This window comes from Sinohyriopsis cumingii, chromosome 3 (genome assembly GCF_028554795.1).
Source record: "Sinohyriopsis cumingii isolate HCF-2022 chromosome 3, ASM2855479v2, whole genome shotgun sequence".
Classification (NCBI taxonomy): domain Eukaryota; kingdom Metazoa; phylum Mollusca; class Bivalvia; order Unionida; family Unionidae; genus Sinohyriopsis; species Sinohyriopsis cumingii.
The window spans coordinates 3,131,991-3,145,390 of record NC_142963.1 but is presented as its reverse complement, the minus strand read 5'-3'; the positions used below and the strand labels follow the sequence as shown (position 1 = coordinate 3,145,390).

Here is a 13,400-nt window from a genome sequence, read left to right as displayed (position 1 = left end):
TAGTGATGTCTAGCACTGGGGCATCATGCTGCGGACATGTAGCATCATGTCCCACCCAGTCACAATATCCTGACACCAGGCTGACCAGTCCTAACATTAAGCTCTTAATGCTGACTGCCTAGTGATACAGCTGCTGATACCGTTTTTATGTCTTTGTCATGACTCAGTCGGGGTTTTAACACACAACCTCCCACATCCAAGGCGGATGCTGTAAACACTTAGGCCACTGGAGTCATACATGGTACTTATGCAGTCAAAAATGTGACTATTATAACACTATGCCTAATATGTGGTAAAGGATGGAATTTACAAACTTAGGTAATTGCAAAAGAAATGTCATGGAAGGTGATTGGCGTCTTTTGACTTTGTCTGACCAGACAAATTACTTATGTCTTTCTCTCTCCAGGCAGCTGAAGAGGATGAAGGGGTTGTAGAAAAAATAGCTTTCTTCTTAGATTTACTCACATCTTATAGGGTAAGTTGCCACAAAATGTGCCATTCATTCACAGATTTTACTTTTTCAGTGTGTTATTTTACTATTTTGATATGTTATTTTACTATTTTGATATGTTCATGCCACAATACTTTTGCCTAATTATAAACATTTGAATAAAGTAGTTTTAGGCATTTTTCACTTTCTTTGTCTATTTATATCAGTTTGGGTATTTTAAACTTGATCCTAACCATCCTGGTATTGGTCTGTTTTGTGTCTTTAAATATTTTGTGAACAGTATTTGTTGGAACTCTGTGTGAGAAAGACATTTAAGAGCCATGTTAAAAGCAATGTTCACAATATTACATATTAATTATTGCGGACAGTAGACATGATGGAACAGGATATTTTTCAGTTGGAGAATTTGAAGATCATAGAGGACCTGAAATCAAGAATGGTCAACCACTTTCTCATGCATGTGCCAACCCTGGGTATCAAACTTAAGACTGAAACTGCACAAACTAGTACAGTGAAACCTGTCTAAGCAGACATGCTCATAAAAAAGAAAACATGCTTTTGCAGGATAAAACATGCATATTTCTTTTCTTTATTTGCTAGAACATTACCCTCTATATAAAAGATATTTGTTTCATATAAAAACAAAATCTTGTTCCTTTTGTGTTTGGGCCGCAGGTGGCCAAGTGGTCTGAAGCACTTGCCTTTACTGATCACTACCATCTCATGTCTGTCTATGTTGGTTTGAGTCTGTCTCATCCTTGGCCAATGTGGGCATGTGAAAAAGCTTGCCAGTAGCTTCTTGTGGGTTGGTGGTTCTTACCAGGGGTTTTCCCAGATTCTTCCTCCACCAGAAATACTGGCCACAATACATGAGAAAGCAGCTGACCATTCCTGATTTTGGGTCCCCTATGATCTCCCAATCCTCCATCTGAAAAATATCCTATGTCACTACATTTACTATCATTAATAATTAATATGTAATATTGTGAAAGTTTCTTTTAACATGAGTCGTTAATGTCTTTCTCAGATAGAGTTCCAACAAAAATACTGCTCATAGAATGTGTCACCTTAGGTGACCTTAGTTGGAATTCTTGTTTCACTCGGATGACAATTCATGTGATTATTATCCTATCTGCTGCCAGCATCAAAAATCAAGGTATGATTGACTGACTTGTGGGTTAGTTATGTGAATTTAAGTTTAACTTTGCTCTGCACAAGGATTAACAGAATTAACAAAGTGTTGGCACAATTTAAAACCACAGGTCTATCATTGACCCAGTTTTCTTGTGTCTAACTTGAACAGTATAAGTCGAGTTCATTTACATTACACACATTGGACTTTTCATGCACAGACTCATAATATTCTCATGTTTCTTTGAAGGTGCAGGGAAAAAGGTTTGAGAACACAAAGCATAAAATCATTATGGCTGTTCTAATTGTGTAAATTTGAAGCAGGTTGTTGTTTGCTTAATGGCATTCTTGTATCACAGGATCTCTGTGAAAGGCATGAAAAGGGTGTTCTTCAAGACCATCAGAGAGCAATACAGAAAATGGGACAATATAAGAAAAAGAGGATGTCAGCAACAGTTCAAAGTTCAGAGGTTAGAGTATATGTTTTATTGTACATTTATGCCTACTAAAATGGACGTCTTAGTGTTTCTCTACATCTCTCTCTTTCCTAACAAATGTAATTCATTGAATTCTATTGATTATAATGAGCAGGTACACAGAACCTTACAAGTTTCAGTGAGTTTCATACATTTTACATGAATGAGAATAACAGTACGATTTTATATATCACACAATGAAACTCGAAATTTTTTGTCATGCCTGCGAATAATATTTGAGACACTTTTAGAAAAGCACTTCATCACTATCATTAGCATCAATGTTGAGCTTTGTATTTATCTCAGTGTCGCTGAAGCTGTTGTATATATAGTTATAAAATGTAATGTGCTACTCATCAGCAGCAAAAGGAGGTCATAATGACCTGTTTTTCATGCTCCTGTGAATACATTAAATCTTTGCATTTAGCTCATTTTCACTGACACTGGTGTATGCCAGTCATGAACCTCAATGGGTATATGTATTTTGGAAGGAATTTTCAGCAGGAAAATGCAAATAACATTAAAAAATCACAGTGACCTTCTTTTCTCAGACTTGTGTGGTTTACCTTAGAAACATTGGCACAGAATCCCGTCATTTGTAAGTTACTACTTCCACATGTTCCTGGTCATAACAGGTGTCCTTGCAATTATCATCCACTTTTTGCCAGTTTAAGTGATCCATAAGAGCTTTCTCACCTCAGGTACTCCACCTTTTTCTGTTGAAAACACGCTCTTTCTCCAACATAGATATTGTATACTGTATTTGCTGGCCTATAAGATGATACATTTTTACCAGAAAATCTTAGCTTCATCTTATAATTGGAATCGACTTATATATGGATTATGTCATCCAAATGACATTATCATATTTTTCATATGGAAAATAATTCTGCAAGAGTATGAAAAATAATGTGTAAAAAATATTTCATTTTGGGGAAGAGATTGTTTATGAAAAAATATAAGATCCCACACTGAGTACACTGGACAACAAATTTTTACAAAAGTCATGTTACTGAAATAAAATTAGTCAATTCTTATCAATTTTTATGTGCTGAACACGAATATGACAGTCAAATTGCAAAATTGGCTCTAGTTTTTTTGTAATCTGCAAGAAATTAATGTTTACATAACGAAATGCATTCCAATAGTAAAAGGTCAACTGTAATAGCCTACCTATAAAAAATCAAGTCATTGACTACATCTTAGATTTCTTCGCCTGTCTCTTGTACAGCTGTTCGGGAGCATCTCTGAGGAGTGTCCAGCAGTAGTCAGCCAGCATTGTAGTGGACCATTTTCCCTGGTATCTTTGTTCCATTGTTGCGATATCTTGATGAAAACGTTCGCCGTGTTCATCACTAACAATACCACAGTTGCTAGGAAAGAAATCCAAATGAGAATGAAGGAAGTGAATCTTTAGAGACATATTGCAGCCAAGTTTCTTATACTTCATCAACATGTCTTCTACTAGTTCCTTATAGTTTTCTGCCCTAACATTTCCGAGGAAGTTTGTAGAAACTAGGCGAAAAGCATTCCATGCTTGTTTCGCGTCACCTTCCAGCAAGTTGTTGAACCGGTCATCTTTGAAAAGCTCTCGAATCTGAGGACCCACAAAAGCTCCCTCTTTAATCTTTGCTTCGCTGAGTCGAGGGAATTTTTCATGCAGGTATCGGAATGCTGGCAAAGTCCGGTCAATGGCTTTCACGAAGTTCTTCATCAAACCTAGTTTGATGTGAAGGGGTGGTAGCAAGATTTTCTGAGCCTCAACCAGAGCTGGGTGTTGGATATTCTTCTCTCCAATGGCTACATTCTGCCTGTGAGTCCATTCCTTCCTCATGTAGTGCATTTCCCTTGCTCGGCTATCCCACTCGCATAAGAAACACATGTATTTTGTATATCCTTGCTGCAGTCCCATTAAAAGGGCAACTACCTTCAAATCACCACAGAGGTGCCAGCTGTACTTGTTATACTCAATGGAATTCAGTAGCTGCCTTAAGTTATCGTATGTCTCTTTCATGTGGACAGCATATGCTACTGGAATAGATGGAAGAATGTTTCCATTGTGCAAAAGCACAGCCTTGAGACTCAGTTTCGAAGAGTCCACAAATAGTTTCCATTCTTGTGGGTCATGAGTGATTTTTAAAGCATTCATGAGGCCCTCAATATCGGAACAGAATATCAGATTACTTTCCTTTCTGAAGAAAGGCTCCAATTGCTGGTGGCGCTTTCGATATGCAGTAATTGTGACATCTTCTTCTAGAAGATTCCATTGTTGGAGTCTTGATCCTAGCAATTCTGCCTTGTTCTTTGATAAGTCCAAATCACGAATCAGGTCATTTAGTTCTTCCTGTGTTATTCTGTGTGGGGTTGATGATGCACCACAGTGAAAATCTGGATCACTGCATGCTGATGGACCAGGAGAAGAACAGGTCGACTCACCTTTGTCTTCGTCAGATGAATCAAGAGAATATTCTGCTGGAGGTTCTGGAATAGGAAGTCCCTCACCATGTGGAACTGGTCTCAATGCAGACGGAATGTTTGGGTAGACTATTCTCGACTTCTTTCGCTTCGTTATTCCGCCGGAAAGAGGAGGAACCAAGCAGAAGTAACAGTCATTTAGGTGGTTGCTTGGCTCTCTCCACACCATTGGGACTGCAAACGGCATTGATGACCTTTTGCAATTCAACCACTGTGAAAGCTGTGTTGTACATGTAGCACAGCATATATGCGGAGCCCAAGGCTTGTCTTGGTCACCAACCTTGCATCCGAAGTAAAGATGATATGCCTTCTTCACTTGAGAATTGATACTTTTCTTCTGGTTGGCAAATGTCACTTCCCCACAAATATAGCAAAAATTGTCCGCGGTATTAACACACTTTCGAGGCATTACTGTTCTTTATTGTACGTAAATGGATAAAATAATAAGTTTTATGTAACAGTAGCTTGAACTGTCTCGCACAACGTCTAAAATATTTTAAATGCTGAACCTATCTGATTGGGCTTTATATAGTACACTGCTTACGTCAGCTTCAGCAGCCGCCTGGCATTAGTAAAATAGGCCTACACGTATAGTACACTGCTGACGTCAACTTACTTCAGCAGCCGCATGGCATTAGTATTGCATTGCATCAGAAAATGATGCAATCAACTGTGGATGATGTGAGCATGATGGTATTATGCAATGTTACATCATTATTCCGGATGTTGCTGCAGTCCTACTGGAGAAATTTACACAGTGAAACATAGAAAATGAGGTATAAGAATATCTTCAAAACGAGAGCCAATACAAATTTTTCACGGTTATATTCGTGTTCGGCACACCAAAATACTACAGATTAGGGCCTTTTCAAGTCAGTAATGATTTCACTGTTGACCAGTGGTATTTTAAACAATTACATGATCATCAGTATTAAAAATTAACATAGATCAGATGTAACTGTGCTAAAGCAGCATGCACCAGTAATGTATGTTGTTTGTAATATACATTGTTTAAATTTGGTTACATATATGTGTGTTAGAATTGACAAGTTAGAAGATGAATAATGACAAAGACATATTCTATCACAATATTCTTCTTGCACCTAATGATCCAATAAAATGTATGCCCCATTGAGAGAGACAGACAGACAGACAAACAGAGATGTCTTCATGATTGTAAATCTATATTATTTACTTACCTGATGACTGCTCTTACTTGTGTACAAGTGCAGTACCATATTCCATTATCATTTAATACCACTAGATAAGCAATTCCTTATAGTTTTTGCTGCCATTTCCATTATTAACGGAAGCACATGGCTTTGTAGTGGTATTTACATGCTAATTAAATATGCTATGACTATTCAGTCATTCAAAGCTAACACCTGTTTGAGGTCACGATTTGGCAGACCATGTCAGATTAGCAAGGCTACCAATAGGGAAATGAGGCTAGCCATGGGTATTGTGAATACCATACCATATAATGAAAGGAAATGCCAGGTGGTTACTGGTGTGAATTTCTCAGCCAGTGACATTTCTGAACTTGCTGACAGAACTGACAGCAATTTAAAGTACGTCTAGCATGAGCAAAGATCAAAAACAATTGCTGCCTAAGTACATGAAGAGTATACATGCTCTTAAAACAAAATCTTATTTATTGGGAGTGGAGAGGTTATTATACTTGCAAAGAAAATTAGCATGCAATATGGTCATTCTTGGGATTTAACCTAATGGAGTCTATATGGATATAACTAGTATGAATATTTAAACCCTGAAGGAGTATGGTATGTATTTTCATAGTTTATATTTACTGTTTCATTTATTAATTTTCTTTCTCTTTGACAAAAGCTTCAGTAACACGAGGGCAATAAGGTAGATAAAAAACAACAAGAATAAAACCCACGAAGAGCTGAACTTTCTCTCTCTCTCTCTCATAGATCGGACCATATTTTATTTTGATCACGAGGTGCAAGAAGAAAAATATGATACAATACATATGCATCCTTCTCTCTGTATCTCTCACCCCCCCAAACAAAAAGGAAAAAGCATTTTAGCTTTAATGATACAAATTCCCTATTGCTGGTAATCTAAAATAGCATACAGTGATACTTTTAATTTTTATAAAACTGGAAGTTATTATAATTTAATTCCACACGGCATCGTGAGTTTTATCCTCTCTGTAACTCAGATTTTTTCGGATCAGCATCATTAGATGTAGCTAAAATTACATAATACATTTAAAATACTTCACATGAAACAAATTAGGTACTTTTAGTTACCTTAAATGATCCTAACTGGAAAGGTTACTGAGTTACAGAAAGGATAAAATTAGTAATGCTGTTTGGAACGAAGTGAAAAACACAATCCAAGGTATTTATCTGGCCTCGTCTTATACTCAGCATTGACTTATATATTTGTGAAGGATGGAAAATTTTCCAAATTTCCTGATTTGACTTATACTTTGCATCAAATTATAGGCTGACAAATACAGTACTCCTGTTGTCTGACTTCACCATACAGTAACCTTATAGGTGTCATCTTTATTGCTTGCCCTATAGTCACAGCCTAGCATTTAACCCAGGCTGATGAGAGAGCCAAGAAACACATAGGCATGCAGACATCATTGGTACCTCCATTGTCAGCTTCCTTGTGACCAAGTCACTGAAAGTAAAAAGATAACCCCTTAAGAAATACCACAGCACTACTGTTGCCCATGGTGTCACAACTTGACTTAAAGACTAAAAGACAACACCAGCCTTGCACAGCTGCCCACTTATTCCACTCCTGGACATTCCATCACCAAACTACAGTATTGGATATGGTGGTCATTCCTTCAATAGCCAGGATTAAACTTTTGACACCAGAAATCAGCCTGTTTTGGACCATGTCCACTTCAGCTCCGTCACAGCCAGTCTAAACCCTCAACACCCAAGACTGGACATGGTGATCTTGTCTTCCTGGTAAATCCAGTTTTGGACCTGAGCCACAGCATCAGGCACCTGGTCATATTAACTCTATTCTAGATGCCCAGCATAACCAGTACTGGATTTGGTGAACCATTATCCCGCATTATTCAGTACTGGACCCATGGAAGTATCTTAGACTGGCACTTCATCACCAATCCTTGTTCTGTCATTATCCATTACTGGCTAGAGCAACTCTCCATTCTAGAACACCAGAGACACATCTTTAGTCTTTTTTAATCACACTCATTAAAATTCATGAAGATTACTCTATCCTATTATGGACTGACTCCCAGACTCTTTCACTGTCTTTGACACCAACACAGTCATATATATATCTTTGCAGGAGTCTCTTTTTTCCACCAAACTCCTCTGAGTTCAAAGACACATATTCACAAGCACCATTTTCATTCCTTGGTCCAGCAATATCCAGAGAAGATGCTACCTTTCATCCATTCATTGAAAAAGTCTTCAGTCTTATGCCTTCAGAAGTATGTCACAAATATAGTCCATGCAGCAAAATCAGCCCAGTACACTACTGAGATCATGGAAAGTTCCAGCTGCAAAGAGCTCTTCGAGATTACTAACAAGCTAGTGTCAAGGAACAAATCTACATCACTTCCAACTACCCTCTCTCCAGTCAACCTTCCGGACATGTCGCAAATTTCTTCCGTGACAAAGTACAAACCATTAGAGATAAGCTTGACACCACATTTTCAATTGACTCGTCGTCACCATACAGTTGGGATACAGAATTTGAGCAGCAACCATTAGCAGCATTTGCACCTGTCTCTATGGATTTCATATGTTCAATCCTGATGAAGAGTGCACCAAAGTCATGTGAACTTGATCCAATTCCAACATCACTGCTGCTTGAGTGCTTAGATCCAGTATTGCCTTCACTGACTGATGTTATTAATAGCTCTCTCTCATCCGTGGAATTCCCATCATTTTTCAAAACTGCCATTGTAAAGCCTCTGCTGAAGAAACCAACACTAGACCATAACGATTTAAAGAACTACCACCCAGTTTCTAATCTCCCATTCATATCAAAAATCTTAGAAAAGGTTGTTCTATCCTAGCTTGTATCTCATCTAAATTCGAACAGTCTTTTTAGCAATGTACAGTCTGCATATCGCCCTTGCCACAGTACTGAAACTACTCTTCTAAAAGTAGTTAATGACATTCTCTCTGCATTGGATAGCAGAAAGATTACAGTCCTCACCCTCCTTGATTTGTCTGCAGCATTTGACACAATAGACCATGATATATTAATTCACCATCTCCAGCATGTATTTGGCATTCATGATACAGCCTTACTGTGGTTCAAGTCCTACTTGGTCAACAGGACACAAATTGTATCTGCAAATGGAATACACTCCAGCCCAGTTGATCTATGTTGTGGTGTTCCACAGGGGTCTGTTCTTGGACTTGTTCTCTTCATTCTGTACACTCAGCTGCTCTTAAGTGTCATAGATCATCATCCAGTGTCTCACCAATTGTATGCTGATGACACCCAAATATACAAATCTAGCCACCCAACTGAAGTTGATGCTACCATCCAGGGTGTAGAGAGGTGCATTACTGATGTGAAATCATGGATGACATGTAACAAGCTGCAGATGAATGATGATAAAACTGAGGCCATTCTGATCACAACACAAAGACTTTCTCATTTACATCCTTTACGTCAAACAATAAATATCAGCAACACCAACATTAAATTCACACAATCAGTATGAAACCTAGGTGTTACTCTGGACAGTACTCTCACATTGCACCAACATGTCATGAACATATGCAAGGCTGCATATCTTGAGCAGAGACGCATCAGCTGAATTTGCAAATATCTTTCAGTTGGTGCCACTAAAATACTTGTGTGTTCATTAGTACTTTCAAGACTGGACTATTGTAACTCAGTTCTGTCTGGTTCATCTCAATATCTGCTCCAGAAACTTCAAAAAGTTCAAAACACAGCTGCTCGGATCATACTTAGAGTACCATGATCAGAGCACACCTCCTTGCTGCTGTGTACCCTACACTGGCTATCCATTCGATCCAGAATCAAACACAAAATTTGTTCTCTGTGCTACCTGTCACTTTCGGACTCCAGTCCAACATACCTATCCGACCTCACCCATGTGTACACACCAGCAAGATAATTACGCTCCTCTTCTGACAATCGTATACTCATTATTCCCACTATGAAAACAAAGTCATATGGACAGCGTTCTTTTGCATACCAGGGCCCAGCAACGTGGAATGAATTGCCCACTGAACTTAGACATAAAGACACAGTGATCACATTCAAGAGGGCTCTTAAAACTCACTTATTTCGACTGCAAGAACAAACTTAAAGACCTAATAATGTTTCCTACCTTAAATATTCTCAGCATGTTTTTTAATGTTTTCTAATTTCATGGTGTTTGTTTTTGTAATCATATTATTATATGTTTTTTCTCTTATAGGTGACGTCTAATGTTGTAAAGCGCTTAGAGCTTCTAAAGATTAGGTGCTATACAAAGTCCTCATTATTATTATTATGTCCTCCTTCACCAATGCCATGAGAATTACACATCTATCTATTACAGAAGTCACTGACATTTTTCAGTATTTTAAGAAACATTTTGAATATTATTAAGTTTGTTGAATTATTAGACTTTCCACCACATGTCTCAAAACTTATTAGGTGAGCTTTGCATTTTTCATTACAGGTTGGTACTGTGGAACAATTAGAGCAGAAAATTCTAGAGGTATGTCTAATAGAAAAATACTCACAAACATTTCATATATTACTTGTGTATTTGTTAGCAGGTAAAATATATTGACTATTTGTTTCATGCTGTTGATATTTTGTCTCTCTCAGATGGATTTTTTAAAGTTTAATTTTAATATATATATATATATATATATATATCCAGTAATAATGAACAATTAATATGTTTGATAGCTATATGTACAAAAATTATCAACATTGTTTTGTTTTCTTTTGTTCAGGACCGCTTGTTCATTATTTCAAGACTGATTTATACTTGATAACTGTCATCTAAAGAAAATTTAAACTGCTGAAATTTGGATAATGCAAATCTCATATTTAATGAATTACCATTAAATTTTAACTGACTTAACAGTTGTAAATTGTATATGAAACCACTGTAAATATTCTCAGATGTTACAATTCCAAGATTGTAATTCATGACCAAAGTACTTTACTCCGTTATGTGCAGAAGGTGTAAAAAATATTACACTTTATGTGACTCTGCATCTTTAAGAGTATAGTAATATCAAAGTGTCATCCGAATTTCAGATAGTATTTTGTGGAATTTACTGCCTCAAATTTAATCTTCTGAAGTCAGTTGAGAGCCAACGTATGTTTTCTTAGAAGTTAAATCCAACTGCCATCGATAAAACCCTTGATCTGCCATTGCATATTACATCAGCAAATTGGGTCTGTGTTGTTTGTTCTACTGATTACTCCTGACAAACTTCATGGACTAGATCTGCCAGTGCATTATGCAGTGGCAGGTCTGTGTCTTTCAAGGTTGCAGTTCGACTTGAGTTATAAGCAGATATATGGTACATAGATGAGTTAGTGTTACTTTATGGTTTTTCAGCAAGAGGGTCAGATAGCAAATATGGAGAACAGAAACTACTACAGTCTTTATTGCCTTCAGTTGGAGACACAGCTGATTCATGCCAATCTGGACATTCTTTTTGAAGTCTTCAGCAGTATGGCGGAGGTGGAGAGCAAGTTACATAATGAGGTCTGCAAACTAAAACCAACAAATAAATGAGGGAGATGTTCGGGGAAATTATGTCTTAGAAATCAAAAGACAGTTGAAATTGCAAGGTTGAAGTGTAATTGAAAGTTCACAGAAAAGCAGTTGTGCCCTTTCTGATTCATCTGAACACTACTGTTGTGAACATTGATTTACTATCCTTGCTAATTTGCTAAGTGTTGAGGTCTCCTTTAGAGAAAAGGCAGGAGGAGTTCTGCAGCACTACACATCCAAACACTAATTTAATCATTCCAGAAAACATAAATTGACGGGATCATATAGTCTTCATGTTCTGTTCTGTTCTTATATCTAAGTATGGAGCATAAAGTGTCAGCCATTTCTCTTCATCACATTATGTCAAATCACATCACAGTGTATCACATCATGTCAAGTCGCATCACATCATATCCCTTCACATCGCATTTATATCTGCTCTGAATTTCATTTCTGTTGAGTAACTTTTGAAAGACTTCATTGATTGAAGTCAAACAAATTGTGAGGAATTATATGAGGAAGACCCATGTTAGGTTCTGTTTTCACCATTTTCTAACCAGATTTAAATAAACTATGGCCCATTTCAGTTATATCATCTTTGCAGGGAATCCATGCATATAAAGACATTTATAGTTGTTTGAACAAATCTTTGGGATAACACAGGTGTCTAGAAATTATAAAGTTGGTTCACATATGAAGTAAATAAACTTTTACAAGTTTTTGGGTTTAAAAGAAAATAATATCTAACACAGTATGTAAATATGTTTTTATGTTTTTGACACTGTACTACCCTAATTTACATTTTATACAATGAAAAAATTTGTACATTCACAGTTTATGTGATCATGACTTCTATACTTACATATTTTATACAATTAATACTTGCCTATTTAGACCTAATAGTTTTTGAAGATGACACGAAAATTTGGATAAGCAGATATCCTCTTCAATCTAAATTATGTTTAATGATTAATTGCTTAGTTGCCTTTGCAATTTGATTATAATTTAATCTGTTACATTAGTCCATTATTCATGATTTATTTATTTTTCAGCTTGGAAGAATATGGGGAGAAATGAGACCTATAATCAGTGGTTTGAAAGGAAGAGATTCTTCTTCCCCAGGGTCTCCCACAAGGACGTCTCCTGTAGGTTCATCTTTAAATGGCACAGGAGTAACAGTATAGCATCAAGAGTTATTCCCCTGAGGGAATATGTGAGCAAATCATGAAAACATATTGGGTTATTTCCCCTTGATAATGTCACACATATTTCAGGTGCAGAAATATTGATATTGTCATGCCAGTCCGACAGAAGACATGGAAAACCCAGCATTGTGTTTTATATGTGTCTTAGACTAGATTTTTAAACACATCAGAGTTGTTGTTCAATATTGACTTTCTAAAGAACAAAATCAAGACAGAGTAATACAATGGACTTGGGAGAAGACTAAAATACTAGTCATTTTCAAGGTAAAGAGTAATTAAACTTGATATTTTTCTGTTATTTTGCCTGTGATTTTGGATTTGGTACAGTTAAATGCCTTTACATTCCCAGATATATGCATATGATATTTTTTACTGTTTTCTTGTCTGTGATTATGGGTTGCTTACAGCCACATACATCAAAATCTTGGATATATATATATATATATATATATATATATATATATATATATATATATATATATATATATATACACACACACACATACATACATACATACATACATACATACAATAATTCCCTATTGGATGCTAAATCATGTACATGTTGTAAGTAATTCTAAGGCTAATGATTTGTTTTTCTGTGCAGAACATCCCAATCAAAATATACAGACGGGTATTACATAAATTGGAGGTGGGGAGCCTGTGATGAAAGCAGATATCCTCATAATATATCAACACATTTTTGGCAGAACAAATCTAGAATTCTGCATAACATTCAGCCCAAAAGCAAGCCATTGTGACCTAGTTTGCCAACACCATGGAATTACTAGGTCACTGCAGCCTGATATATCAGTGTTTGCTAATGTAAAACTAGTATTCCATAAATCATTTATCAGTTTGTTGCTCGGTTGTAGTCCCATACATGTTGTGCATTGCCCATCTTTCATCAACAGTTCCTATTTTCA

General features: G+C 36.6%; 1 protein-coding gene across 2 annotated transcripts in view; it reads left to right on the top strand.

Annotated features, from left to right (window-relative positions):
- The window catches only part of LOC149802355 (sorting nexin-8-like), a 45,893-nt gene extending 33,053 nt beyond the window's left edge, over positions 1-12,840 (top strand). For both annotated transcript variants that reach the window (XM_089951586.1, XM_089951585.1), the window contains exons 10-14: positions 407-475; positions 1,942-2,052; positions 10,211-10,249; positions 11,111-11,260; positions 12,322-12,840. In XM_089951586.1, coding sequence (XP_089807712.1) covers positions 407-475; positions 1,942-2,052; positions 10,211-10,249; positions 11,111-11,260; positions 12,322-12,453 — 501 coding nt within the window. In that variant the 3' untranslated portion in view covers positions 12,454-12,840. The remainder of the gene's footprint in view (positions 1-406; positions 476-1,941; positions 2,053-10,210; positions 10,250-11,110; positions 11,261-12,321) is intronic.
- Positions 12,841-13,400: the final 560 nt, after the last annotated feature.